Below are 26,583 nucleotides of genomic sequence, written 5' to 3' on the forward strand. Positions count from 1 at the left end.
TTTATCATAGCAGGCATCCTCTTAAAAGAGGAATACTCTGTGAATACTCTGTTGTGTGGGAAAGATTAGGAATGTCAACTTAAAGATGGTCCTTGGCATCTATGCTTTGTAACATTAAACCTTGGCCATGATTAATTGGCGCAAGCCCTAAATCAAAAGGGTTTGTGTTTGTTAGCTTTTGTCTTTTAAATATTTCAGTCCACAGAGGGACAACACTAGCTGGAGCTGATGAGAATTGGTGCCCAGCAATATCTGGAGGGCCACAGATTCTCCATCCTTGAGAATAAAAGCTTGAATTTCACAGGTCAAATAGTATCCAATCATAAAGAACTCAATTTTAAGGTGGAGTTGGCTTCAGCACACTTATTTGCAGCTGCTCCTAAAATCCTCAAAATCTTTATGGGTTTTATGAAACTAATGATCCTATGTTAGTTGTTTCCATTAACTTTGGTGGGTCTGCTCTGAATAGGACTTGCATCGGATGCCACCATATATATTTACCTCCTTCTCATCTATCAGCCCATGGAATAAATAAAAGTAGGTTCTTGTAAAAGCTGGACCCTTGAAAGCAAATTAAAATTATCTTGGCTATCACCCTTAATGCAATTCATTTGCATAATTTACTTTGTTGCTCTGATATTTATTTATTTATTTTTGGCACACAGTTATAGATAGCAGTGCCTAATAGTTACAGCCAGGTTTGCCACTATATCCCTGCTTCCATGTACTAGGAAATTTCTTATTATTTTTATCACATGAGTTCTAGCCTCTTGCGATGCATTGGGCAGACTGTTTGCCGTCTCTCATCTTTTGAATTTAATTCCTTTTCCTCCCTGTTTGGAACAGTAACGAAGCCTTTGCCCAATGCATGCCAAGTATTTCGTAAATGGAGGAAACATAGCATTCGAACATCACCGTCAAGCACTGGATAGGCTAATACAACTGCTTTAATGCGAATTAAAATCTCCGCGAGCTTCCAGAACTTGGTTGCAATCAAATGTAGTAACCCCATTTTCCTGCAAGCCCTTCAGAATCTGTTCCCTGCTAAAACTGTGGCCTAAAACAGCAGTGACTTCTAACTTTAATGAGGAATGTATGCTGTTATGTTTAGAATTTAGACAAACTGGCCAGGATCCAAAAAGCTACTTGCTGCCAAAGGCATGAGTGTACACACTGGGTTTGTTTTACTTTTTCTCCTTTGAATAGCAGCTGCCCTCCATGCCATATTGCCATAATGTTTGTGGAACACCCCTCAACTTCAAAAGAGGATTGTCAAGTAACATTGCAAGGTTGTCATTTTAGAGGAAACAGCTCCAAAACTCTAGTGGGTATGCTGTGAATGATTCTCACTGGCCTTTGGATCCATGCCACCATTTTTAATAAGCCTATTTATTTATTTAACACAGCATATATGCCACTTAATTGTAAATAAAACCTTGAAGCAGTTTACAAAGGCTATAACATATGCATTAAAACTGTCAATAAAAAGGTTAAAAACAAGTTTTTAAAAAAACAAAATATGAATGAAGTCTTAAAAAGGTCCATATTAAAATTGTTGTGCTGAAATTAATGGACTTGACTAATTTAGGTCCATCAATTTCAGTGGGTCTCATCTGGTTAGTACTTAGTTGAGTACAGCCTTCAAATTAAAATACATGTTGACATCTAAATACCCATTACGTTTAGCAGTATAGCAGTTGCTCTGTATGTAGTAGGTCTTGGGTCCAGTCCCTGGCATAAAGGAAAGCTGGGCTTGAAAAGGTCCATTCCTGATGCCTTGGTTAATTGCTACTGATGGTCAGAGAGGAAAATACTAGGCTAGAGAGACCAGTGACTTAGTTCAGCTTCAAAGGGGAGCCATAGTCCAGCAATAGAGCTCTGCATGCAGAAGGTCACAGATTTGCCTTTGATTCTTTGGCATCTCAAGCTAGAAAGGATATGGAGGGGCAGGGCTGGAAAAATACTTTTGTGTGATGCCGTGTAGAGCTGCTGCCATTCAACTGACAATTTTGTCTAGATGGAAGAATGGTCAGACCAGATATATTGCAACCACAAATGAAGTCACTGGTTTCTGGGCCTTCTCCATAAAACAGGGGTAGCAAACCTATGGTCCTCCAAATGTTGTTGGACTCCATTTCCCATCAACACTTGCCAGCTTTGTCATCAGTGAGGAATGATGGGAATTGTAGTCTAGCAACTTCTGGAGAGCATCGTGTTGGCTTTCCCTGGCTTAAATTCAAGGCTGTTACAAATATAGTAGGATAATGCTCAGTATGTGTGATTACTGCTTATTTTTTTCTCCTTTTAGTCACTTACCGTTCAGTAAACATACTTCTCTGATTTTTCTCATTCCACCCACTCCCTTCTTCTTTTAGGAATGAGAATGCAGGATGTAGAAATTCGACCTTTGAAATCTCCACAAGCGTTGCCCCCCAAGTATGGACACAACTTACTTGAGGAAGCAAGAGCAGAGATAAGAAACTTGTATGACTTTTCTGTATTTCTTTATTTTCTGCTGTCAACTATTTGCTTGGTGTCATCAGTTAACTGACAGCCTAAAGGAAATCAAAACTGGACTGCATACGCCCTGTTCATTTACACTGGGCATTCCTTTAAGGCAGGGGTGGGCTCCTTTTCTCTATCCGAGGGATACTGGCTATAGATACGCAAGGAGTTGATTCATTCCTGTGATGACTCATGAATACTAATGCTTTTGGGCAGAAGAATCTTGTAGCAGCGTACCTTGGATAGTCAAACTTTTATGAAACAAACAACAAAAATAGGGTGGTTTTTAAAAGAAAAAAGAACGGACTGTTAAAAAAGAAAATGCCACACACACCCAGTTTCACAGCATTTGAAGTTAATAAGCTCTCATATTGTTTGATCTCAGCTTTGAGCACCTGCGTCAATCACCTTTGATAGGAAAACATATGGTCACAGGAACTGGGGGCGTATATAGGCTAGTCAATTTAATAGGTACCAACTGTAGGCAGCTCACAAAATCTTTTTAGTGTGGGGGAGAGTGCAGTAAAGAGAGATAACAAGACACTACCTCCTGAAATGCCGTGGAACAAATCTGTGGTTGCCTCAGGAAGGATTTTTTAAAAGTCTCCTGTTAAGAATATTTTAGGAAATAAGACTTTCACTGGTCTTCTCATATTTTGGCAATGTGTTGCCTAGGGATAATAAAGCTCATTTTCCTGCCCTGATATTTTTGTAATAACTGTTCCCCCCACCACTGCTTTGTAGCTTAAGTGAATGTTAAGCATTCAACCCCCCCCCCCCACATTGCACATCTGCTGATTTTCCAGTTGCCAGGACTTGAACTCACAACACATTTTGAACCTCTGACCAGGGGAGGATTTTATCCATACACCTCTGTAGAGGTTAACGAAGCTGCATATAAGTTGCAAAAAAAATGCAATATAAAAATGTATTTAAAACAGATCTTAAAATATCCTAAATAAATACAGATCTTTAAACAGCAGCACGTAGATAATAACGTATCATAAAATGAATAATTCAGGCTTAGCTTATTATTATTTCCCTATGCAAAAGTTTAGGCACTATCCTATGGAATTGCTTTTGGTTAGGCAAATAGTTATCAAATTGTTCAGTGGTACATGGTAAACATCTTAAGCCTCCAGTCCTATACAGACTTATGTGAGTGTAACCATGTGCAACTCTAGCCATGTCTACTTAAAACTCTCACCATGTCTACCTAAGTCCTGTTGCATTCAGTGAGGCTTACTGTTCTGCTTGCAGCCTAACTCATTGAACTCAGTAGGGCTAATTATTGAGTAGGCATACACAGGATTTATTTGTTGAATATTTATGATATTTATTTGTTGAATTGATAGTTGCACACAGTATAAACATTTTCATATCCAGTGTTGCACAGTTAGTTTCAAATACAGTGGTGCCTCGCAAGACGAAATTAATTCGTTCCGCAAGTCTTTTCGTCTTGCGAGTTTTTCGTCTTGCGAAGCACGGTTTCCCATAGGAATGCATTGAAAATCAATCAATGCGTTCCTATGGAAACCGCCTTCAGACCAGGTTTGGGGGACAGTCTGTCCCCCGACCTCTTCTGAAGGCCGACGGGGGGGGCGAAAGTCTTTGCTTCCCCCCCCCTTCCCGGGACAGCGGAGACTTCTCCGCTGTCCTGGGGCGATTTTAAAATGCTGGCAGGCGGCAGCGAAGCCTTCGCTGCCGCCTGCCAGCATTTTAAAAACCCCGGGACAGCGGAGGACTTCTCCGCTGTCCGGGGCGATCTTAAAATGCTGGCGGGTGGCAGTGCTGCCGCCCGCCAGCATTTTAAAATCCCCCGGGAAGGCAGGCAGGGGGGACAAAGACTTTTGCCCCCCACCCGCCTTCAGAAGAGGTCCAGAGGCCTCTCCAAGCTGCGGATAGCAGCCTGCTGCCCCACGCGAGGGGCAGACATTCACAGCTTGGGGAGCCCTGCAGGACTTCCCCGCAGGGCTCTCCAAGCGGTGAATGTCGGCCCCGCGCGAGGGGCGCTCTGCTTAAGAGCGCCCCTCGCGCGGGGCAGCAGGCTGCGCACCTTCCCCTCTGTTCCCGGACCTGTCCTGAAGGCTTGCGGTGGGAGGAGGGCTTTCCTCCCCACCGCCAACATTCAGAATGCTGTTCTGAATGTTGGCGGTGGGGAGGAAAAACCCTCCTCCCACCGCAAGCCCCGGGAACAGAGGAGAAGCGCTGCGCACCTTCCCCTCTGTTCCCGGACCTGTCCTGAAGGCTTGCAGTGGGAGGAGGGCTTTCCTCCCCACCGCCAACATTCAGAATGCTGTTCTGAATGTTGGCGGTGGGGAGGAAAAACCCTCCTCCCACCGCAAGCCCCGGGAACAGAGGAGAAGCCCTTCGCGCCTTCCCCTCTGTTCCCGGACCTCCCACCGCAAGCCTTAGGACAGGTCCGGGAACAGAGGAGAAGGCGCGCTGCGCTTCCCCACTGTCCCCGGAGATTTCCCTATGGGCTTTCGTCTTGCGAAGCAAGCCCATAGGGAAATTCGTCTTGCGAAGCCGCTAAAAAATCGGAAAACCCTTTCGTCTTGCGGGTTTTTCGTTTAGCGAGGCATTCGTCTTGCGGGGCACCACTGTATGTACAGGTCTACAGGACAAGCACGAATTTATTACAATACAACTCAAGAGGCTAGTTCAAAATAACCGTGTCTGATGGAAATCTCAATAATGAGCATATAACTTACATGAAAAATGTGTGGGTGACAGTATGTCATACAGTGAATTTATGCATATTCAGAAGCATTACAATTTATTAAATATCTCTTAGATCTTAATATCCTAATTATCTCTTAGAAGCTCCCATGGAGATCCTCCCCCCCCCAAAAAAAAGATCTTCCATGGTTAGTCTTTCCAAACTAAAATAAATGTTATTCGAAAAGCAGCATGGAGACTCATCTTGAGATGCCATGGAGTGAAACGAAAATACTTTGTACATGCAATTGATCGTTTTAGCAATCAATTGTAATTATTTTGACACAGTGTAGCAGCGTTCATGTTTTTCATAACTGGGAGCTAGCAAAGTGTTTATTTTATTTATTGGGGATCCTTACATCCCACCATTTGAAGGACAAGGTCCTCTCAAGGCAGCTTACAAAGGAGGATAAAGCACCACATCAAAACCAGAATGTGTTACAGTTACCAAGAGCTTTTTAAAAACACCAGTTACAAAACATACTAAGTAACCAAACAATTAAACCTCTGTGTTGCAAACAATTATCCGTAATATCCAAGGCAACACAATGACCAAGTACAACAATGCAAAATCAATATAAACTCTTTATATAGTCTATACGGAACATTGAACGATATGAGAAACCAAATAGAAAACATAGAACCAAATAAACATAAGTCTTATAAGTCTCTGAAAGTCTTTGTAGACTATGCAAGTCTCTGAAAGAAGCAATGGGTCAGATTCTTACCTGATGAAAACAAGGCATAAAGCTTTGTTTTATGATGTCCAATGCTTCCGAAGTGGTCCGCAAACAGACGTAGTGAACAGTGATTCCGGATATACCCACTGTTTCGTAGAGGACACTATGGAAAAGTCTCTGTCCCTGAGGCCACCAACCTCATCCTTCCTAATGGTGAACAAGAAAATAAGACCCCTGACCTCTCAAGACTTGAGCATTTATATATGCAGGCTGTCCTTCAAAGTGTGTTCTGGAGAACTCTCCACTTCTTCTGATAAGTGTCAAAGTGGGTTATCAAAGCAAACATCAGTAATGATGGACAAACTTCCCTAAAAGAAGATCAGCTGGGTCTGGTGCAGCAGGTGCGGTTTTTCCTGGACTAGGAGAGCTTGACCACGGGTGTTCATGTGTCTTCAAGGCTGGGTTTCCAGAAGCTGCAGTTAGGGCAGAATGCGACAGCATGGTTGCTGGCAGGGAGTAAGGCCCTGTCAGCATATAGCACCTCTGCTCAGAGAGATGCACTGGCTGCCTATTGCTACTGGGCCAAATTCAGGTTGTTGTTATTGGTATATAAAACCCTAAAAAGCTTGGGACTAATTTACTTGCGGGATCACTTTACCCCATATAAGCCTACTTGACTGCTTCAGTCTGCGGAACCGACAACGTTACAGTTGCCACATAATACTCATTCAGTACTTGTAAGAAATTGATATTTTTGCGTGTCAGCACCTATACTTTGGCACTCACTGCCTATTGACATCAAGCAAGTCCATTCCCTGTACGATTTTCAGCACCTGTTTAAAACATAAAACATTTTTGTTTTGGCAAGCCTATCCAGATGTGTGTTTTATTTCTTTTCAGCGACTAGTTATTGGTTTTAATCGCTTTTTGGATATTGTTAGATACTCTTTTGTATCAGTAATGTTAATGTTTTATTTTAGATTTTTTTTAAGCACTTGGGAGGGTTTATTTTTGTTTTTTGTTTGTTTGTTTGGTAAATAAATAAATAAATAAATAAATAAATAAATAAAGGCTTGTTCACACTACTGATAGATCAGTGTGGAGTCACTATAAACTGGATTTACTTCACTGCATTTGTGAGGCCCAGCGCTTGTGAACTAACGTGACACCCTAGATCAGAATCCTCTGTGACAATGAAGAACTGCCTTAGAAAAAAGTTGCCCTGGGAAGAATTCCTAAAGGATGCAGCTGTAAATTTTGGGTTTCAATTTAGAAAGCTTTGTTGCCTTAACAAAAACCTAGCCTGTCATACCACAGTTTCTTTGCCTGTTTCATATAGCCTTCTCAACTTTGGGTGGCTTCAGTGGGACCAGTAAGAAGTAAACCTCTTGTAAACATTTATATACCTGGCAGAACATGTGTTTCATTCTAGTTTCCCATTATGTTAAACGTAAAGCTTCCGCTTTTTAACTGACAAACTCAAAGCGCTTTGAATGTTGCAGGGAGAATGTGGTTGAGTCTCAACGGGCACACAATGAGGAGTTGGCGCAGGCCGTGGAAACGCTCAGAAGCGAAATACGGAAGAAGGAAGAGGAGTTTGAAGAAGCTCTCCTGCAGCTGAAAGAGCAGCAGGCAACTGGCCAATGGTAAAATGGGATGGAAATGCTCTCAGCTCATAAGTTGAACCCAATCGTGTGACAGTAAAGTAACTGATTTACTTGCACTCGGTTTTATTGTGGTGTTCTTGCAAGCATTTGCACAGGGGACATCAGGTATTACTTTACCTGTTACTGGCCAGTTGATATACTAGGGTCGCTTTCTTGATGACAGAACTAACAGTGCCAATCAAACCCAATTAAATGCATGCAAATGAATGGACTCCCATCATGTCTCCAAGGCTCAAATGAGCAAAGTTGCTTACTATATGGGTGGGGGTGGGGAGGTTATGAGAAGTGAATGCTGCCAATGGTGGGGAAGACTGAAACAATGATTTTACAAATTCCTGCACTGGTATAGTGTCTACAGCAAATTGGCAGCAGGACCTGATAGCACTAGAAATGCAAGCTCGGAACCCATATTCCATGCTTGTTTGTTGCCACAGTAAACTGCTGCAAGATCTCCCTCTCACACATGCACAGCAAAAAAAAATCAACCCTGGATCATCCCAGCATGAAATCTCACCAGGACCATGCTGTGCAGAAGAAGCAATCTGGACAATATGGGTTGCATGTAGATGGCTCGGGTCATCCCAGATTGTTCAGAACAACAGATGTTTTCATGTTGGCAAAACATGGCTCATGAATTGTCCATCTGGAGTCTTGTTTTCTTAACAACATTCCTAGGTTCTATCATTTGCATGGGTACTTGTGCTCACGGTAATATATTTTAATTCTACTCAGTTCCATTTTTGCATTCCCTAAGGTCACTTAATCTACAGTGCTTTGGGTCAGGATGATTTAGGCCAAAAACATAGAAAGGCAAGATGGGAATATTATCCAGTCAAAAGGAAAACCTCTTAGTTTCTCTGGTTTTGGATGGCTAGCATGAAAGCTTGCAAGAAAGGGCTACTACAAGCCCTGGGCTGTGTCGTTGTCTTCCCCCATTCCCCTTCTTCTTTTGCACCTTTAAAAAAGTGATTGGAATCTACTTAGGCAACCTTGGTTCATTTAAAGCTCTTGGGCACCATAGCTCCCTCATGTACACTCCTTTGGGACTACCATTCCAACACCCTCTGGTTTTCTTTTTCTATGTTTTGGGTCATTGGGAGCTGGCCTACTTTTTTTGTTTGTGCTTTATTTAGGTGTTTGTCTGCTTCAAGTTGTGGGAAGTTCTGAGCAATGTCAGGTTTTTTTTTTTTAATATGGAAGTTTGTGGTGTTTCTTAGATTTTCAAATGTTCCTCAGGCGCCAAAAAGTGGGGAACCCTTGCTTAAACTCTGGTTAGTGACAACAAACCAGAATCTGAAATGAATCTGTATGGTTGTATGCTCACAAACCATCGTCTAACAAATGACAGTTCCCTGAGTTTAGGTGTAATGGGAAACTGTGGTTAGTTTAAAGTCAAAAGAATAAGCTTTCCACCTCTTCCCTCCTGGCATGTAAAAGAAAAGGAGAGAAGGAAAGAAAGTAAGTGTGAGCCTCAGACTCGCTGTACTTTGTTCTCCTGGTGGGAGACCATGGTTCACCATTAGGTCTGAACACTGCCAAAGAGTTAGGCACTGTGGTACATACTAGTTAATGTCAATTGTCAGGAGACATTTGGCTTAGATCTGCATGTATCATAAATGTCATTCTTCTCAACTCCTTTTATTCAAAAATAGGGCGGGGTGGGGGAGAGAAACTCCTGTAAAATCTCTTTTGAAGCTATCCCTGCTATTTGTTTGATGTGAGAAACAAGATTCAGAAGAACATGAAATGGCATTAGAGTTTTTAGTGTTTAGCATCAGGCAAAAATGTTTCCTCTACTTGCTACATCTATTTATATGAAGGGTGCAATAAACCGGATTCCTGGTTTGCGAGCTTTTTAATCTTCTCTGTTAGGACAGTTGACTAGGTAATGGCAAAACACAATAGACCATGAGTTTCAAAAGAATTAAATATTTTTTTAAAAGTATTTCAAGTTCTCAGCTGGTTTACAGATGTGTAAGCTTTGTAGTCTATTTTCTGGTTCCAGCATGGCACTGGTACAATTTTTCCAGTCTGTCTATAACAGATAAGTATTAGAGGAGAAACAATGTATTTCAAGATGTGAGATTCTGTTCTGATGTTTATCATGCTTTATTTGGCATTAGCAGTTAAGATCAATTCAGGGGTTTCCTTTAAAACATTTTTTGGTTGAAATACATGCAAAAACAATAATAATGAGGTCACCCTGCACCGTTCAAGGGATAGGTTTTTGAAAGTATATCTGTAGTTAGCTGCGTGATGACTTTTAACAAGATTAAATAGTGAATTTTCAATTGAATCTCAGCAGGGAAAATATATAACAGAATCTCAGCCATATAGAATTTCGGTCAAGATGGTCATTGTTAAAGATACATCTGCAGCTAATTTGAATGCCAATCTCGGGGCATTATCTGTGTAAAATGCTAAGCCGCTTGCCTTGGAAATACTTGGAAAGGGGTTACGTTCCTGGATAATGCTCCACTAAACAGTAATTCTCTAACACCAAAGTTTTGGAAGAAAGTGTTTTTTCTCTCTTCCTATTGTAAGTATAATACTGCTCCTTTTACCATAGGCTCCACCGAAGTTTGATAAGCATAAACCAATACATCCAGATAATGAGTAATGTTCAAATATCTTCATACTGTAAAAATGTGTATTTATTTAACAACCTATAATGTTAATTTTAAGGAAAGGAATTGTTTTAGATGTTATACACACACCTCTCCCCAGTTGTGTTTTGGAATTAGGAAGGTGTGAAGGGTTTTAAGTTTTCCAAGGCAAAATTAACAAGGTGACTCGACTATTATTGTACCATAAACCTCACAATTACTTTCTTTTTGAACATGCCATTTTGTAGGTTAAGCATACGGGACAATGTTGAAATGATCAAGCTCCACAAACAATTGGTGGAAAAGAGCAATGAGTTTGCAGCAATGGAGGAAAGATTTCTTCAGCTTCAGGAGGTAGGCAAAGACTTCAGCTAGAACTGTAAACTTGTGCACCAGAACTCCAGGTGGGGTTATATACAGAATAGACTTGTTTAGAGAGGTACTTCTTTCTTCACCAAAAGTATGATACAGATCTGGAAATTTAAGACTTCAAACCTATATACACTTAGCAGGAAGTAAGTTCCCATGAACTCAGGGCAACTTACTTCTTAGTAGATGGTATGATGATTGAGCAGTAAATGAAGGCTAGCTAAGAATGTTTAATACACTAAGAAATAAATGGGAATTTATACTAACCTTGCAATCCTATACATGTTTGCTCAGAAGAAAGTAGTTAAAAGTTAGTTGAATTTCAGTTGTAATTAGTGCAGAATCACACTCCACCTCCCAGGTTCTTCAAGTGCTGAATGGTCTTTCGTAATGTTAAGGTGCTAAGAGCTGCCTGATGCTTAGTTGGTCTATTTGTCCATCTTCTTCAGTAAAGCCTATCTTTTGCAGCATATCCTTCACCAAGCCTTCAAACTGGAAATGCCAAGGAATTGAATTGGTAGGAGGTTTCTCTCCATAAAACATGGCCTGCTCTATTTCTAATCCTGATCAGCAAATCCCAGTGTAGCATTTTTGATGCTTCCTATACCTTCAGCTTAGATCTGCTCTCTCCACCAGAATTAATGATGCAGCTCACATTTGCATGCAGCTTTTGGGCATATCTCAGCAGACACAACTCAGCATATGCAGACCTCTGTACCAGCAATACTACTGTTACTTAGGATGGAAAATCGGGATTTTTTTTGTCCACTGCTTATCATTTTTGTCCACTGCTTATCATTATGGTAATATGACATAGCAGACGAAGCTGAAGCACCACAGCACAGCACAGCACAGCAACCGCATACATTTGTAAGGGAGTTATAGAGTGAAATTATTTTCAGAAGACTTAAATGCTTATCAAAGCCTTGCAAATTGTGGTGTGTGCAACAGTTTCCAAAGCAAAATAAACAGAGGTGCATGTTTTTAAAATGTTGAGTGCAGCTCAATAGTTCAGATGTCGCACAGAAGTGCAGAATCAAATTTTAAAGAGACACAGAATTTCTTTTAATTAAATCTTAATGCAGCTCCCTTGGAAGGAATTAAGAAGGCAAACGAAACATCAGCTGGTGGGTTAGCAGCAAAATGACAAGAGCTGCATGGACATATTTGTGGTCAGGTTCATTTTTGCTTGCTACTGTAGCGTTTTGGGTCAGCGTGTCCAAGCCACAAGAACCACAGCAAAATGCTTTAATTGCTAAACAGATGTCTGTCTTGGTCCTGCTCATCACAGCTGAACTGGGAGTGATTAGCATGCTGGAGGAGGGAGGAACACCCTCCACCCTCTTCGTTGCCGTTGTGTAACCTAACGATATTGTGTCAAAAACATGGCAAGAGCATCTCCTGTTGACTGGATTGAGATTACACTTTAAAGGTTGCTGGAGGAAACCTTTTGACTCAATCCATAGCCCGCATCCAAGAGTAGTGACCGCAGCCTAATGTTACTCACCCAGACCCAACTTCAGCTGCCTTCTCTCGTCTCCTCCACAGAATCAAAAAAATCTTAAAGCAAGCCACAATGCACTCATGGCAAAGGGGGACGAACTCAATTTGCAACTTAAAGAAGAACGTTCCAAGTGCCTCCACCTCGAGAGTGAGTTACAGGCCACAAATTTTTCAAAGCGACGCTTAGAAGAGGTGAGATCCTTGGGGGCAGGGGGTTGGGAAGAGCACAGTCTTTGCACAATCCTTTAAACTGGGCGTAGTATCCCGGACCAAGTCGTGAGAGGACTCCCAATAATGCAAACATTCTGGTCTTACTTGGCTTATGACTGCACAGCTGGTGGATTTATAGCACTTAACACTCTGTTGTTAACCTACAGTAGTATTTATATGCCTCTTATCAGTCTTTGAACACCCATGTAAGATCAAGCTTGCAGTCGGACCATTTCAAGATGCTGCATTCATCCTAATACATGATGATTGCATTAAAGGTGGCAAACACCATCTAAATTTCACCTATAGACAGAAGCAACTTGCGAGATGGAGCCAAGCCAGTACACTAGCTTCCCGGCAGGTGAGTCACTGTTGGGATGAAGAGGGCACCGTGGTGCAAACGCACCAGAAGGAGTACCAGATTGGCTCCAACAGTTCTTTTGCACCACGTCAACCTTCCCACCGCTTCACTCCTCTTCTTCTTGGTAAGCAACAGCCACCTGCCAAGAAGGCAGCATAGCAGATCTGCCCCCACCTTGTGAGCCATCTCTACCTATGAAACAGGTGAAATGTGTTGACCCAATGCACTAATGTTTGGTTGATATTAAAAAAGGAGAAAAACCTTACAAAAATAGAAATTGTCCTGCTTTAATGAAAACGTTTTGCAAATCTTGATTTTTGCACCATCCCAATCTGCCATGCTCTTTTGTGACATCAGGGCAGTCACTGGTAATGTCAAAGCTTACTGGCCACTGACTGCCAGAAAGCACAACCATGCGTGCAGCTATTCAGAAAGCTTTACTAGTGTCGGTAATGTTGCTTTTTAATTGTATCACTTACAACGTTTGTCTTCATTCCAGCTTCAAGATAGAATTAATGATTTGGAAAAAGAGAGGGACCTTTTAAAAGAAAACTATGATAAATTATACAACAGGTAAATTATAACTGATAACAGAACTCTTTTAACATTCCATTTCTCAGTTTATGTATGGGCTAAAATAAGCAATGCGTGAGTAGTGGCAGTTCAGCTGCAAACACTTTTGGATAAAACTGACCTATTTCAGTCTGGGTTCAAGCCTGGTTTGGGGACTGAATTGGCCTTAGTCGGTCTGATGGATGACCTTATTCAGGAGAGATGGTGGGGGAGTACAGCCCTGTTTATTTTCCTGGATGTCTCTGCAGCTTTTGATTTCATCTGGACTGTTGAGGGTTAGAAGCACTATTGTACGGTGTCTGTGGACCCCTGGCGGTTAACCTGCAGAGTATTATTTTTGTCCCCAGTGCTATTTAATATTTATATGAAGCCACTGGGAGTGGCCATTAGGAGATTTGGGGCAGTGATTATATGCTGATTGATACCATTTTGAGGTTTTCTCCTGCCATTTTAGACAATAAAACAAAATACCCAACATTATTTCCCTGTAACATCTGAATTGGGAGAGACTGTACATGTTCAAAACCAGTGCCTTCATAAAATCATGGGCTGAATGAAACCTAATAAACCACACCTGCATCCTAACAAGATAGAGACCCTATGGATGGCCAGTCATTGCCTCCCAACATAACCTACCTCACAGGGTTGTTGTGTGGATTAAATGAGGAGGTAGAAAACCATGTGCGCCAGCTTTAGCTTCTTAGAGAAAAAGACGAGAGATAAATGCAATAAATAGATGGGAATATTTATTTATTTATAGAGTTGCATATTGTAATTATGGCCTCTCAGAGTGATTAATAAAGCAGCTCTTGGGATCCCAAGACTGGGACCACTCTCCTAAAAGGTCCTGTGCTGTTCCTGTTGATCTTTTCTACTGCCCGTCCCTCGCCTGCCCCGTTTTAACTGCTGACTCCCTTCCATATCACAAGCTGCTTTTGTAATGCTATCCAGTTTCTAAAGTAGTTTGCTCTGCTGTGTGGTAGGCAAAATAATCTTTTAAAATCCCTTGGACTCAATGAATTAGTTTTGCTATACTTTTGATCCTGGCCAGAGTTGAACCTGCAGGAGTTTCTAACAAAGGAAAATAGGGTCTCTATAATGCTGGGTGTTGTTTTGCAGCCTTGTAACAGAAGTCAGCTTAAAACATTTTTGCAGTCAGTTTTAGCAATACTTCCCAGCTTTAACTCATTAGCACAACTGCCCCTTTATGCTGGCCCACAGACAGCATTGTCATGATATGATAGCAGATTGCAGTGGGTTGGTAGGCCTCCCCCCCCCCTTTCCTTCCAGCTTAGGCCTCAATGTCTCAATTTCCTTTTTTAAAAAAATGGACCCCAATCAAGAGCAGCACAGGGCGTGACTCTAACTTTTTCAGGTGCCAAAACGCCTTAGGCTGGCACTGTGACTGCACTTCATATTTATGTAAAGACGCTCTGAGGTAATAGTCTGTGTAAATTCTGTCAGCAGTGCTTAATATCACATAAATAAAAAATTAGGAGGCTAAACCTACTGAACATGAAATGAGACAGGGCACTGAATTCATTTTCTGGTGCCGAACAGAAAATTGAAGCAATTACAGTCAATTTGCAGAGGCTTAATGAGGAAACACCTGATCATGGAGTCGGTGGAAGGAGAACCCTCCAGCTGTAGGAGTGCTTTTGTTCAAAAGAGAACACAGTTGTCATTGCGTTTTCTCTAAGGGGGAGAGAATAATATCCAAATCTTGGGGAGCAGAGAGAAAAGCTGTTGTGGCTTCAAAGTGCCATGTCCAGTTTAGCTGTCTGACTTGCTGATTTAGGGCATATTCATGCCATGCATTTACAGCATTATGACATCCTTTCAGGCAGCTGGTTCCAGTCATATTATGTTGAGGTGGTAATTCCAGAAGCCACTTTCCATTGACTATAAGAACTTGACCCTGTATCCCTCTGACCCTCCGTCCATAGTAGGAGCACAGTGTGGTGGATGGTCAGCCATTTGTACATTACCCAGATGGCTTCAAAATGCAGCGGGGTGAAGTAAACTCCAAAGACATTCCAGGCAGATTTCAGTGGAATGCAATCCTAACTGCGAAGGAGATGATAGCTGAGCAGTAAATTTCAGAACAATTTTGTATGCCTTTAAAGTCAGCATTATGCGGATTTGGAGAAACTGGAATTCTACATTGCTCTAAGTTTAACCAGAGCCAGATTCTGAGGTTGTTGTTGGAAAATGTACAAATGACCATGAGACTTGAATGTACACAAACTTTTCTCACAAGTAAAAACTATACATAGCTGCATTTAAACAGTGCAGCCTGTACAGTGGTACCTCGGGTTACATACACTTCAGGTTACATATGCTTCAGATTACAGACTCCGCTTAACCCAGATATATTACCTCGGGTTAAGAACTTTGCTTCAGCATGAGAACAGAAATCATGCTCCGGTGGCACGGCAGCAGCAGGAGGCCCCATTAGCTAAAGTGGTGCTTCAGGTTAAGAACAGTTTCAGGTTAAGAACGGACCTCTGTAATGAATTAAGTACTTAACCCAAGGTACCACTGTAATTGAAATTTCCACACTGTAACAGTGATGCAGTAGATGCAGGAGTTGGCCCTCAAGGGTAGAGAATGCTTTCCTGTCACTAGCCCTAAAATGAAAGAATGGTGATGGTGATGATGATGATGATAAGCATTATATTTATTATTGCAATTTATTTAAATTTGTGTCAACTGAACCTTTAGGTGGCTTAAAATATACAAGACAAATGTATGATTTAAAATGTGTAAATACAAATGCATATCATATAAAAATCTCAGGAACCTGCCTCTCCATTATAGAAAGCTGTATACAAGAAAACTTCCATACTTAAATCAAAGCAGCAATCCCAATGAACCACATTAAAACTATTGACAAAAATGAGGTATTGGTTTGAACCCTAATAACTTAACTGCTGTAAGCTAATAAAGATGCTAAAAATTACTAAAAAGACTGGGATGGGTGGGAACAAATGTCTTCACCTAACACAGAAGGCGCAGGCAAGCTCTCTTAAGGAATGCATTCCATTGACAGGGGCTGTCGCCCAAAAGACCCCTTCAAGTGTTGCCCTCCCTCCACACTCCCTATAGATAGGGCACTCTGGGGAGTGCCTTTGTAGATGATCTTAAGGCCAGCATAGTCTTCTTTGGGAAGAGCTAATTCCTTCAGGTATAGGTTAAAGGTAGCAATTTGAATTGGGCCTGGAAATGCATTGGCTTCCAGTTGGATTCATTTTGTGATTTTGCTATTTTACATTGTTTTGAATGCACTTTTGTTGAGTTTTTCATTTGTATTACTATGCTATTCATTGCTTTGGGACCTTTGAATTAAAAAGCAATATATAAGTAAATCATAACATAGCATTTAAGCATGCAGTCTATTAAAATGTTTTAAAGGAACGAGCATATTTTCCCGGAGCCCATTTCTTTATTGGATCCCTCTACCCTGTATTCCATTTCTCCTGAATTCTAGTTTAACTAGGGAGAATATATATATATATATATATATATATATATATATATATATATATATATATTGCTTTCGTAGATTTTCACGGGTACAGGAATGCAGGTTTTGGTGTCCTCGGGTGTCTTCCCGTGTAAAAGTTGGGGTGTCTAGGCGACGTTTCGACGAGGTCTCACTCGTCATCTTCAGGCTGGTGCTTTCGGCTTCTTGTTACTGGAACAGAGCGGGATCTCAATGTTTGAGTTCCTATAAATACTGTAGAGGGGGTGTGGTGTCTAGCCTCCAATGTTCTGGGCAGAGAGGAAGTTCCCAGGCTAGTGTGCCTTTTCTTCTTTTGTTCCTTAATTACTTGAGAGATACCTTGAGTGATTTCTTGAGTGATATCCTGAGTACCACTTAGGTGGGTCATTAGGTGTGGATTAGTTGCTAAAGTCTTTGTGTCTTGACCTCTTGAACTTTGTGAAGAGTTTTCCTGAGAAGATGGCTGTATTGCACTTAGTTGTGCTTTGGCTTGGCTTCGTGTATAGGGGCGAGCTGTGGTTTTGTGGCTTGTGTCAGCCAGATCTGTGTAGGGATTGCAGGGGGGTGCAGCATCCGGAGGTGCCACCATGGATTGGCTACTGGATGGTGTCAGTAATTCATCTGTGGAGAGGGTCTGGGTTTGGGTCTGGTGTGGTTGATTGGTGTTGGCGTTCTGTGTGCCTCTGGATCTGGTGTCAGTTTTTGTGGGGAGGGCTAATTTCCAGATGTCTGGCAAGCGGGATGTGTCGTCACGCTTGTTCATGTTGTGAGGGTGTTTCTCTATCTCGATGGCTTCCATGATTATTCTCTTGTGGTGATGTTCCGTGTTAAAGAGCAATTTGGAATCTGCAAAATTAATTTCGTGTCCTGTTTCTTTCATGTGTTGGAAAAGAGAGGAAGTTTTTTCTTCTTTTTTGACGGCATTCTTGTGTTCTGCGATACGTGCATTTATTCGTCTGTTTGTTTGTCCAATGTACGTGGCTGGGCAGACTTTGCAGGGTATTTCATAGATCCCTTGGTTTTCCAACTGGATTTTATCCTTGGGGTTTCTGAGGATATTGGCTATTTTTTGGTTGGTGCAAAAGGCTGTTTTGATATTGTGTTTATGGAGGATTTTGCTAATTTTATCTGTAGTGCCCTTGATATAAGGAAGGAGGGCCATGCCATTGTTTTCTTCTGTGTCTTGGTTTTTGGGGGGTGTTTCCTTTTGGATTAGCTTCGTAATCCTGTTTTGCTGGTATCCATTGGCAATTAACACATTTGAGAGATTCTGTAACTCAGTTGTCAAGTGGTCTTTGTCAGCCAGGCGTTTGGTTCTGGAGATGAGAGTCTTGGCTACGGAGTTTATTTGTGCAGGGTGGTGGTGTGATTGTGCATGTAAGTAGCGGTTGGTGTGTGTTTTTTTCTGGTAGATAGTGTGTCCTAGGGAGCCATCAGGTTTTTTGTAGATTAGGATGTCAAGGAAGGGAAGTTGGTTGTTGGCTTCTATTTCCATAGTGAATTGTATTTTGGGGTGTAAGTTGTTGAGATGTGTGAGGAAGCTATCCAGTTTTTCCTTCCCGTGTGGCCAAATTACAAAGGTGTCGTCAACATATCTGAGCCAAAGTTTGGGTTTGTGTTCTGACTTGTCTAAAGCATTGGTTTCAAAGTGTTCCATGTACAGGTTTGCGATGACCGGTGAGAGGGGTGATCCCATAGGTGCTCCTTCTATCTGTTTGTATCTTTGTCCATTGTGGATGAAGTACGTGTTGGTTAGGCAGTGGTTGGTCAGGTCCAAGATGTATTCGGGGGGATTGTATTTGTTTTGAATAGCTGTCAAGGCTTCATTAATGGGCACTTGTGTGAAGAGAGATACAACATCGAAGCTCACAAGTAGGTCATTAGGATGTAGGTTTTGCTTCTTTATTGTTTCTATGAACTGGAAGGAGTTTGGTACGTGTGAAGAGATGGATTCTGCATAGGGCTGAAGTTGCTTGGCGAGAAAAACTGGATAGCTTCCTCACACATCTCAACAACTTACACCCCAAAATACAATTCACTATGGAAATAGAAGCCAACAACCAACTTCCCTTCCTTGACGTCCTAATCTACAAAAAACCTGATGGCTCCCTAGGACACACTATCTACCAGAAAAAAACACACACCAACCGCTACTTACATGCACAATCACACCACCACCCTGCACAAATAAACTCCGTAGCCAAGACTCTCATCTCCAGAACCAAACGCCTGGCTGACAAAGACCACTTGACAACTGAGTTACAGAATCTCTCAAATGTGTTAATTGCCAATGGATACCAGCAAAACAGGATTACGAAGCTAATCCAAAAGGAAACACCCCCCAAAAACCAAGACACAGAAGAAAACAATGGCATGGCCCTCCTTCCTTATATCAAGGGCACTACAGATAAAATTAGCAAAATCCTCCATAAACACAATATCAAAACAGCCTTTTGCACCAACCAAAAAATAGCCAATATCCTCAGAAACCCCAAGGATAAAATCCAGTTGGAAAACCAAGGGATCTATGAAATACCCTGCAAAGTCTGCCCAGCCACGTACATTGGACAAACAAACAGACGAATAAATGCACGTATCGCAGAACACAAGAATGCCGTCAAAAAAGAAGAAAAAACTTCCTCTCTTTTCCAACACATGAAAGAAACAGGACACGAAATTAATTTTGCAGATTCCAAATTGCTCTTTAACACGGAACATCACCACAAGAGAATAATCATGGAAGCCATCGAGATAGAGAAACACCCTCACAACATGAACAAGCGTGACGACACATCCCGCTTGCCAGACATCTGGAAATTAGCCCTCCCCACAAAAACTGACACCAGATCCAGAGGCACACAGAACGCCAACACCAATCAACCACACCAGACCCAAACCCAGACCCTCTCCACAGATGAATTACTGACACCATCCAGTAGCCAATCCATGGTGGCACCTCCGGATGCTGCACCCCCCTGCAATCCCTACACAGATCTGGCTGACACAAGCCACAAAACCACAGCTCGCCCCTATACACGAAGCCAAGCCAAAGCACAACTAAGTGCAATACAGCCATCTTCTCAGGAAAACTCTTCACAAAGTTCAAGAGGTCAAGACACAAAGACTTTAGCAACTAATCCACACCTAATGACCCACCTAAGTGGTACTCAGGATATCACTCAAGAAATCACTCAAGGTATCTCTCAAGTAATTAAGGAACAAAAGAAGAAAAGGCACACTAGCCTGGGAACTTCCTCTCTGCCCAGAACATTGGAGGCTAGACACCACACCCCCTCTACAGTATTTATAGGAACTCAAACATTGAGATCCCGCTCTGTTCCAGTAACAAGAAGCCGAAAGCACCAGCCTGAAGATGACGAGTGAGACCTCGTCGAAACGTCGCCTAGACACCCCAACTTTTACACGGGAAGACACCCGAGGACACCAAAACCTGCATATATATATATATATATATATACACACACACACACACACACATACATACACAAATTAAGGAATTTGCGGCATGCACATTTTGCCCATTTGAATATTTCCCTCCTCTTCACTTGTAAAGCCCCTGCAGAACAAAACAAAACAGAAATCTTGAGGCGATCACACACATCAGTGTTCTGGAGGAAGCTAAGTCAAGCCCTCCTCAGAGCTGCATGTGATTCTGGAACCACTGCCTCCAAAATTGCAAAATTATGTTAACATTGAACCATAGCTGCTACATTTACTGGAACTTGAGCATTGTGAGACCCCTGTATGGGGCAGTTGTTGTCGTTTGAGATCCCCATATTAAATGCAAGAACATTAAGTAGAAGAGGGGTGGGTAATAATGTCATTCTGTCCTTAGTACTGTTATATCTGAAATCAATAAAATATGGTGAAAGAAAAAGTAGTAGTACGCTCCATGCATGCAGTTTTTTGAACTGTGAATCATTTGATAAACACTTGTGTTTTCTGGACACACACCCCTCCCCCCCCCCTCCTAAAGGCCATCTTCTGTTCCTGGTTTCTTACTCATGTTAACAATGCAAGTTTTTGGTTTAAGGGTATAAAGTTGGCTTAAGAGCACAAAGATTTTTACTACATTTCAGAGGGGCTGTTTCATGATAGGAGAACCGCTGTTCTGCTGTAGCCGACATTTCTTTGGGCAGGCAACTGCCTCTGGGCTTCCTTCGCTCCCCTCCCCTTTCCCCTCACTAGGTCTTTAAAACAGATCAGGTGGGTCACTGCAGGGCTGTACACGAAAAGAGGCTTGAATGTGCAAAGGCTGCCCATGTTCGGAGTCTGTTGCTGAGGTTTTGAGTAGCAGATTCCTCTGGAACAGGCCTCCGGATTCCTTCCCAAGTCCCCACAAACTTTCGCCCGCTGCCAACTCTCCTGGCTCTGGAGCTCTAAATTGAGTCCAGCCCCGTTGCTCATCCCACAAACCCTTTCATGTCCCACGACCGCAGCCTGAGAGAGGCGCCTCGGTTTCAACAGCAGCAGACCAGCATGTGTTTACTTAATTCCTAAGACATGATGACAATGATCTCTGCCACTAAAATCGCTTTCTCCCCGCACTCCCCTCTTTATTATTTTCTGTTAAAGCCTATTTCTGAGTTCCTTACATGCCATATGTTGGTCTTTAATATAATTCTTTTTTGTCCCCCTCCCTCTCTCTCTCTCTCCCTCTCTCCTTTCCCCCCCTTTTAATTCCTCAGTGCCTTCGGCGTGACCCACGACCAGCAATGGAAGTTAAAGGAGCAGCAGCTAAAGCTGCAGATTGCTCAGCTTGAGGCTGCTTTAAAGTCGGATTTAACAGATAAAAACAACATCTTGGCCAGAATGAAAGCAGAACGAGGTATATTGCTCTGAAGGACATTGTAAGGTGTGCAAGCAAGTTTTCCATTTTTTACTCAGCCGAGAGCTTCACAGAACATCAGAAGCCGCCTTGGCTCAGGATGCTTTGCCCCCTTAGCCCAGTATTTGTCTTCTATCTGGAAGCTGCTCTCCAAGGTCTCTGGCAGAGAGAGGGCCTTTCCAATCACCTGCTACCTGATATTTTTACCTAAAGATGCCATGGACTGAACCCAGGAACTTCTGCATGCTGTAGCTTCCCATACTTTGGTCTTTTAGGGAAAGGGCCACAGTTCATTGTTGAGTATCTGCTTTGCATGTTGAGAGTCTCTTCCTGCAAACAGGTTGCATCCCCTTATGAGTTCCATCAGGCAAGTCAACAGGGCTGTCAGTGGATGGAGTCATCCCTTCTCTTTCTGCCACTGCCTTCTCTCTCCTTTGGCGTTCCCACCAGTGTAGGGGATGGGCCTTAGCTCTGCAATCATTCGCCTGCTTTGCATGCAGATGATCTCAAGTTCAGTTCCCAGCATCTCTATGTAGAGCATGGAGAAACCCCTGGCCTGAAACCCTGGGAAGCCATTGCAATGGAAAGTCAGTGTAGATGTTTATAAAAATATTTATATCCTGCCCTCATACAATATCTTGCCCTCATACAATATACAGCAATAAAATACATATTTTAGATGGACCAATGGTCTGACTGTATAAAGCAGCTTCCTGGCACAACTCCCTCTGGTGGTGTATCTAGATTCCCCTCTCACAAATATGCTTTTGTTTATTTTAAAATGTAAAAGTGTGTTGGAGTGCTAACACACATGTTTTTGCATAACTCATTGCTAGTCCCAAAGGCAAAATGGGGAACCTCTGGCCTTCCAGATGTTGCTGGACTTGAACTTCCATTATCCCTGGCTGTTGACCATGCTGGCAGGGACTGATGGCAGTTGGGAGTCCAACAACATCTGGAAAATGCTAAGGTGAGTTGAGTCAGGCCATTGGCCAGTGTTGCCCTGAATTCTGCTTTCAACATTGGCTGAGCAAATAACCCCTAAGAGCCAATGAATGAAGCATGGAGTTGGTACAGTATAAAAGAACAGCAGCCATTAAACAATGATGCAATGGTACTGCTGGCAGTAAGTGACAGTAAAGCAGAGGAAACAGACATGTTCTCAGAGAGATACTGCCTTGGGTCATGAAGATTTGATTTGGCAATCTTGGCAAGTAGTTTTTGGTAGGCCTATTGTAACCCTCATCTATAAACACTAAAAAACCCCACCCTTATTTTAAAATCTAATGGATTTAAGGATCACTCTGACTGAATCTGTTTTCTGACTCAGCCACAATAGTACCATTTTCCTTCTTGTGTCTGAAAAGGACTAGAAACTTTAAAAGAAGCAAAGAAAACTATCCAGATCAGGAATCTGTCCTCTGTGGGCCAAATGGAAGCAGTACGTGAACAGCATATGAGCTGTGGGAAAGATGTCAGGAAGAGTGTTGATAAGCAGTGTGGGTCTTGGAGGCAGATAGTTTCTCCACAGAAGCTGATTTTGCAAATCCCGTTTGTTTCTCCTGTCTCTTTCTTTGGCCTTCAATTTACCATTGGTCGGCTGCTCTTTGAAAAGGCCCATGTGTTCGTTTAGATAACGCAGAACTGTTTTGGTTCCTTGCTTGCTTGCTTGCTTTCCTCCACCCCCACCTCCCTGTTCAATGTGCAGATTAGTTTCAGGTTTTGTGATCCTCTGGGTTAGAACATTTAAAAGCAGTTTAATGTTTAAATTAATTGCAGGCTTAAGAGCCTCTTTATTCCAATTCTTTTCCCCCTTTTTTTCTTAACATGAATGCGTGGGTCAGCACCCTGTGCATATTGATTACAGATGATGATATTAGCACAAACGGCTTTTGACAGCTGTTTGTTTTACCAGTAGATTATCTTAATCTTTGTTTTCTTAAATCCCCATTCTTTTTATGTGAGCAGGCAAACACTCCGTGCGCACAATACAGAATCTTGTTTAAGTTAGACCAAAGGCACAAGTAGCTATGTTGTTCCATTAGAACAGTCCCACACAGAGTGAAACAGAATATTTCCATCTTTAGGTTGTTACTACAAGCTGCAGGCTGAGGGTCTTATCATGTACAAAAATAACTTTTTCTCTAGCCTTTGTTTGCTTGCTTGCTTGCTTAATGCTCAACCCCGAAAAAGAGAGGAACTCAAAAGCTTGCATCATAGTTTCAGGGGTTGGGGTGGAGAGTCTTCAGTGTACTCTTTATTCTTCCTGCTTAAGTTAGATCATTACAGCCCAAGTCTTCCCCACAGAAAATGCTTCCAAACAATTACATATATCTGATCCAGTGTGCTGTATGTGCTAGAGGGTTGGACAAGGACCAGAAGACCAGTGTTCAAATCTCCACTCAGCCATGAGTGCCCTAACATAAAAGACCCTAAAAGATTAAGCAAATGAGTTTTATGTTCTCCTCTGGACTAGAGAATGCATATGTATTCAGTGATAGTCCTGTTCAGAGTAAACCCACTGAAATTAAAGGACATTGCATCCATTAATTTCACTTGGTCTGTTCTGAGTAGAGCTTAAGCTGTACACAATCCCTTGATGACTCTGAAGGAAATGATTTAAGTTGAATGTTTGCAGATTGAGTTGACAGTGTATTTATAAGCATATAGTTTGTTCTCCCTCCCTCTCTCTCTCTCTCTCTCTCTCTCTCTCTCTCTCTCTCTGTGTGTGTGTGTGTGTGTGTGTGTGTTTTGGGACTGAATGCATAAAATCACCATTAAAAAGACAGGCATTTTTTGCTTATTGTTCTAAAAACAATTATTGAGAACATTTAACATGAGGGGAAAACAGCAGCCCAAAATAAGCCAAGAACAAAACAAACAACCAGGGTATAGATATGTAGCTGCTTTGTGGGTCTTTGGACTGTAATAAAGAATGTGTGTGTGATATGTAGCTGCTGAGATGTCAGCAGAGAATACAATCCAGTCTACAAGATACAATGTGTAAGAGATCAATAAGCAGATCAATAAAGCATTTATCTCTCTTAGTCAACAATCTACCACAATCTTCCCACCTCACCAACTTATGAACCTAGTTACCCAAACTTGACCCGTCAATAGAAGGTGGGAGCATTTCTATTGATATTTATTCTGGGGAGGCAGAATAGAAATCAACTTGTCCTCAATCTATGAGATACATCAATCTATGACATACATCAACACTGACTTTAGTAAACACATTTGAAAGCACATGGCTCACCTTGGGAGACCTCCTTTCCATGTATCTTATAAAATACCTCTACCTCTCTATTTCTATGCCCCTTTCCTGTTAATATTATTACCGTAGTAATAATAAAAGTAAGAACACATGACAGATATATATTTGGCAGTCGAGATGTAGCTTGTGGGCAAGCAGTGCCTGCCCTCAGCATGGCACACATTAGAAGTGCTCTCTGGGGTCCCATTGCATTGCCTAAACATGCTTGTACACTCACAGCAGGGATTTCCAAATCCAGTGCATCTCTTCATATAGCAGTGAGAAGCCACTGCATGGAATCCTTTAGTTTGTACAAGCTCATAGGGTAGGGGTGCTCTCTGCATGGGTAGAATTTTATTGCTGGCTCTCTGAAACCCACTTGATGAATGGGTAAGAAGGGGGAGGGGTGGTTTTTTGTTTTAAATGTATTTGCTTTAAGTTAAATACGTTTGAAGACCATGATGGCCGTTTCTAGGGTTCTGCTGCATTTAAACAGAATCTGTAATTTTCTTTCTTTCTTTCTTTCTTTCTTTCTTTCTTTCTTTCTTTCTTTCTTTCTTTTTGGAGATCAAAATGAAAAGCTGGCCCAGGAGAACAATGAGCTGCGGTTGCGCTATCTAGAGCAGAAGCAACAGCTGGATGACTTGAGGAACCGCATGAAGTTTTTCACCAAGGTGAACTTCTTTAGGAAATGATAGAAAGTGGGGGGGGGGGAGGTGAAGCTTTTCTATATTTCATGCACCACGCAAATGTTCCTTTCTTAAAAGCAAAAGAATTGCAGGGATATGACAAGAGTTTACTTATTCATGATATCCAGCAAAATGCCATGTTTTAGCGCGAATGCACTGTGTATTCTCGGTGTCTCACTCCATTATTCATTCCCGTCGTACGGTGCCATCCTATTGACTGTGTCTGTTTCAGGAGAGTGACATTGACATGGCCGAACTCAGCGAGGCCCTCGTGCTTATCAAGGTAACTTGCAGGAACTGTCGTACGCCACTTCCCCCCACCCCACCCCACCCCCAGCTCTCCAATCCTCTCTCAACACCTGGTGTTTCAAGAAAGGCTTTTCTTGTGCTGCTTTTGCTAGCTAATGCGTCTTGCTTGTATGAAATGGGTATGTTGCTGTTCAATTTCCGTAAAGCAAGAGACAGACAGAGAAAAGATGGCAGCATAGAACTTTTTAAGGTTATGTACATATTTCATTGCAACATCAGAAGTAGATTAACCTTAAGCCTACATGGATTTGCTTTAAAGCCCCCCCTCTCTCTCTCTCTTCTCTCTCTCTCTCTCTCTCTCTCTCTGAGAGTGAAAACAGTTGCTTTTCGTGTTATCACATTGCCCCAGTACAGGTCTGATCAAAACAACTTTTTGTTTACAGATTCTGAAGGATATGAAAAATAATTCCGAATGATATAAAAGCAGGTGCAAAGCTAAAACGTTACACTCTGGAAACATAAGCATTTTCTTTTCTCCCCTGTAGCTGAAAACCTGCTAGTTGTTTATTTATAAAAGCACTAGAGGGAAATTTCATTTTTTTCCTTGCACTGCTTTGTCGTTTTTCTGTTTGCAGCATAACTGCAGTGAAGTGAAAGAGAAAAGAAGGAATAGAAAATGATCGGTTTCCTGCCTTAAATAATTTTTAGTCGGTCTCTCCCTCCCCAACCCCCGCGCCTGTAGCATTTGTAGTTTCCGTGAACAGTTATAGATTAATAGCACTTTTGCATAGAAAATAGTGCTCTTTCCCCATGCCTTCCTTTAGCATAATGAAATTTATA

The 26,583-nt window shown here is 42.0% G+C and overlaps 1 protein-coding gene across 1 annotated transcript in view; it reads left to right on the plus strand.

The window, feature by feature from the left end:
* The window catches only part of RPGRIP1L (RPGRIP1 like), a 78,597-nt gene that overhangs the window by 7,539 nt on the left and 44,475 nt on the right, over positions 1 to 26,583 (plus strand). The window contains exons 5-12 of the mRNA XM_083752959.1: positions 2,376 to 2,484; positions 7,409 to 7,552; positions 10,428 to 10,533; positions 12,097 to 12,243; positions 13,122 to 13,195; positions 21,410 to 21,549; positions 25,373 to 25,479; positions 25,727 to 25,777. Of these exons, the coding sequence (XP_083609085.1) occupies positions 2,376 to 2,484; positions 7,409 to 7,552; positions 10,428 to 10,533; positions 12,097 to 12,243; positions 13,122 to 13,195; positions 21,410 to 21,549; positions 25,373 to 25,479; positions 25,727 to 25,777 (878 nt within the window). The remainder of the gene's footprint in view (positions 1 to 2,375; positions 2,485 to 7,408; positions 7,553 to 10,427; positions 10,534 to 12,096; positions 12,244 to 13,121; positions 13,196 to 21,409; positions 21,550 to 25,372; positions 25,480 to 25,726; positions 25,778 to 26,583) is intronic.

This window comes from Podarcis gaigeae (assembly GCF_964106915.1).
Source record: "Podarcis gaigeae genome assembly, chromosome: 8".
Lineage (NCBI taxonomy): Eukaryota > Metazoa > Chordata > Lepidosauria > Squamata > Lacertidae > Podarcis > Podarcis gaigeae.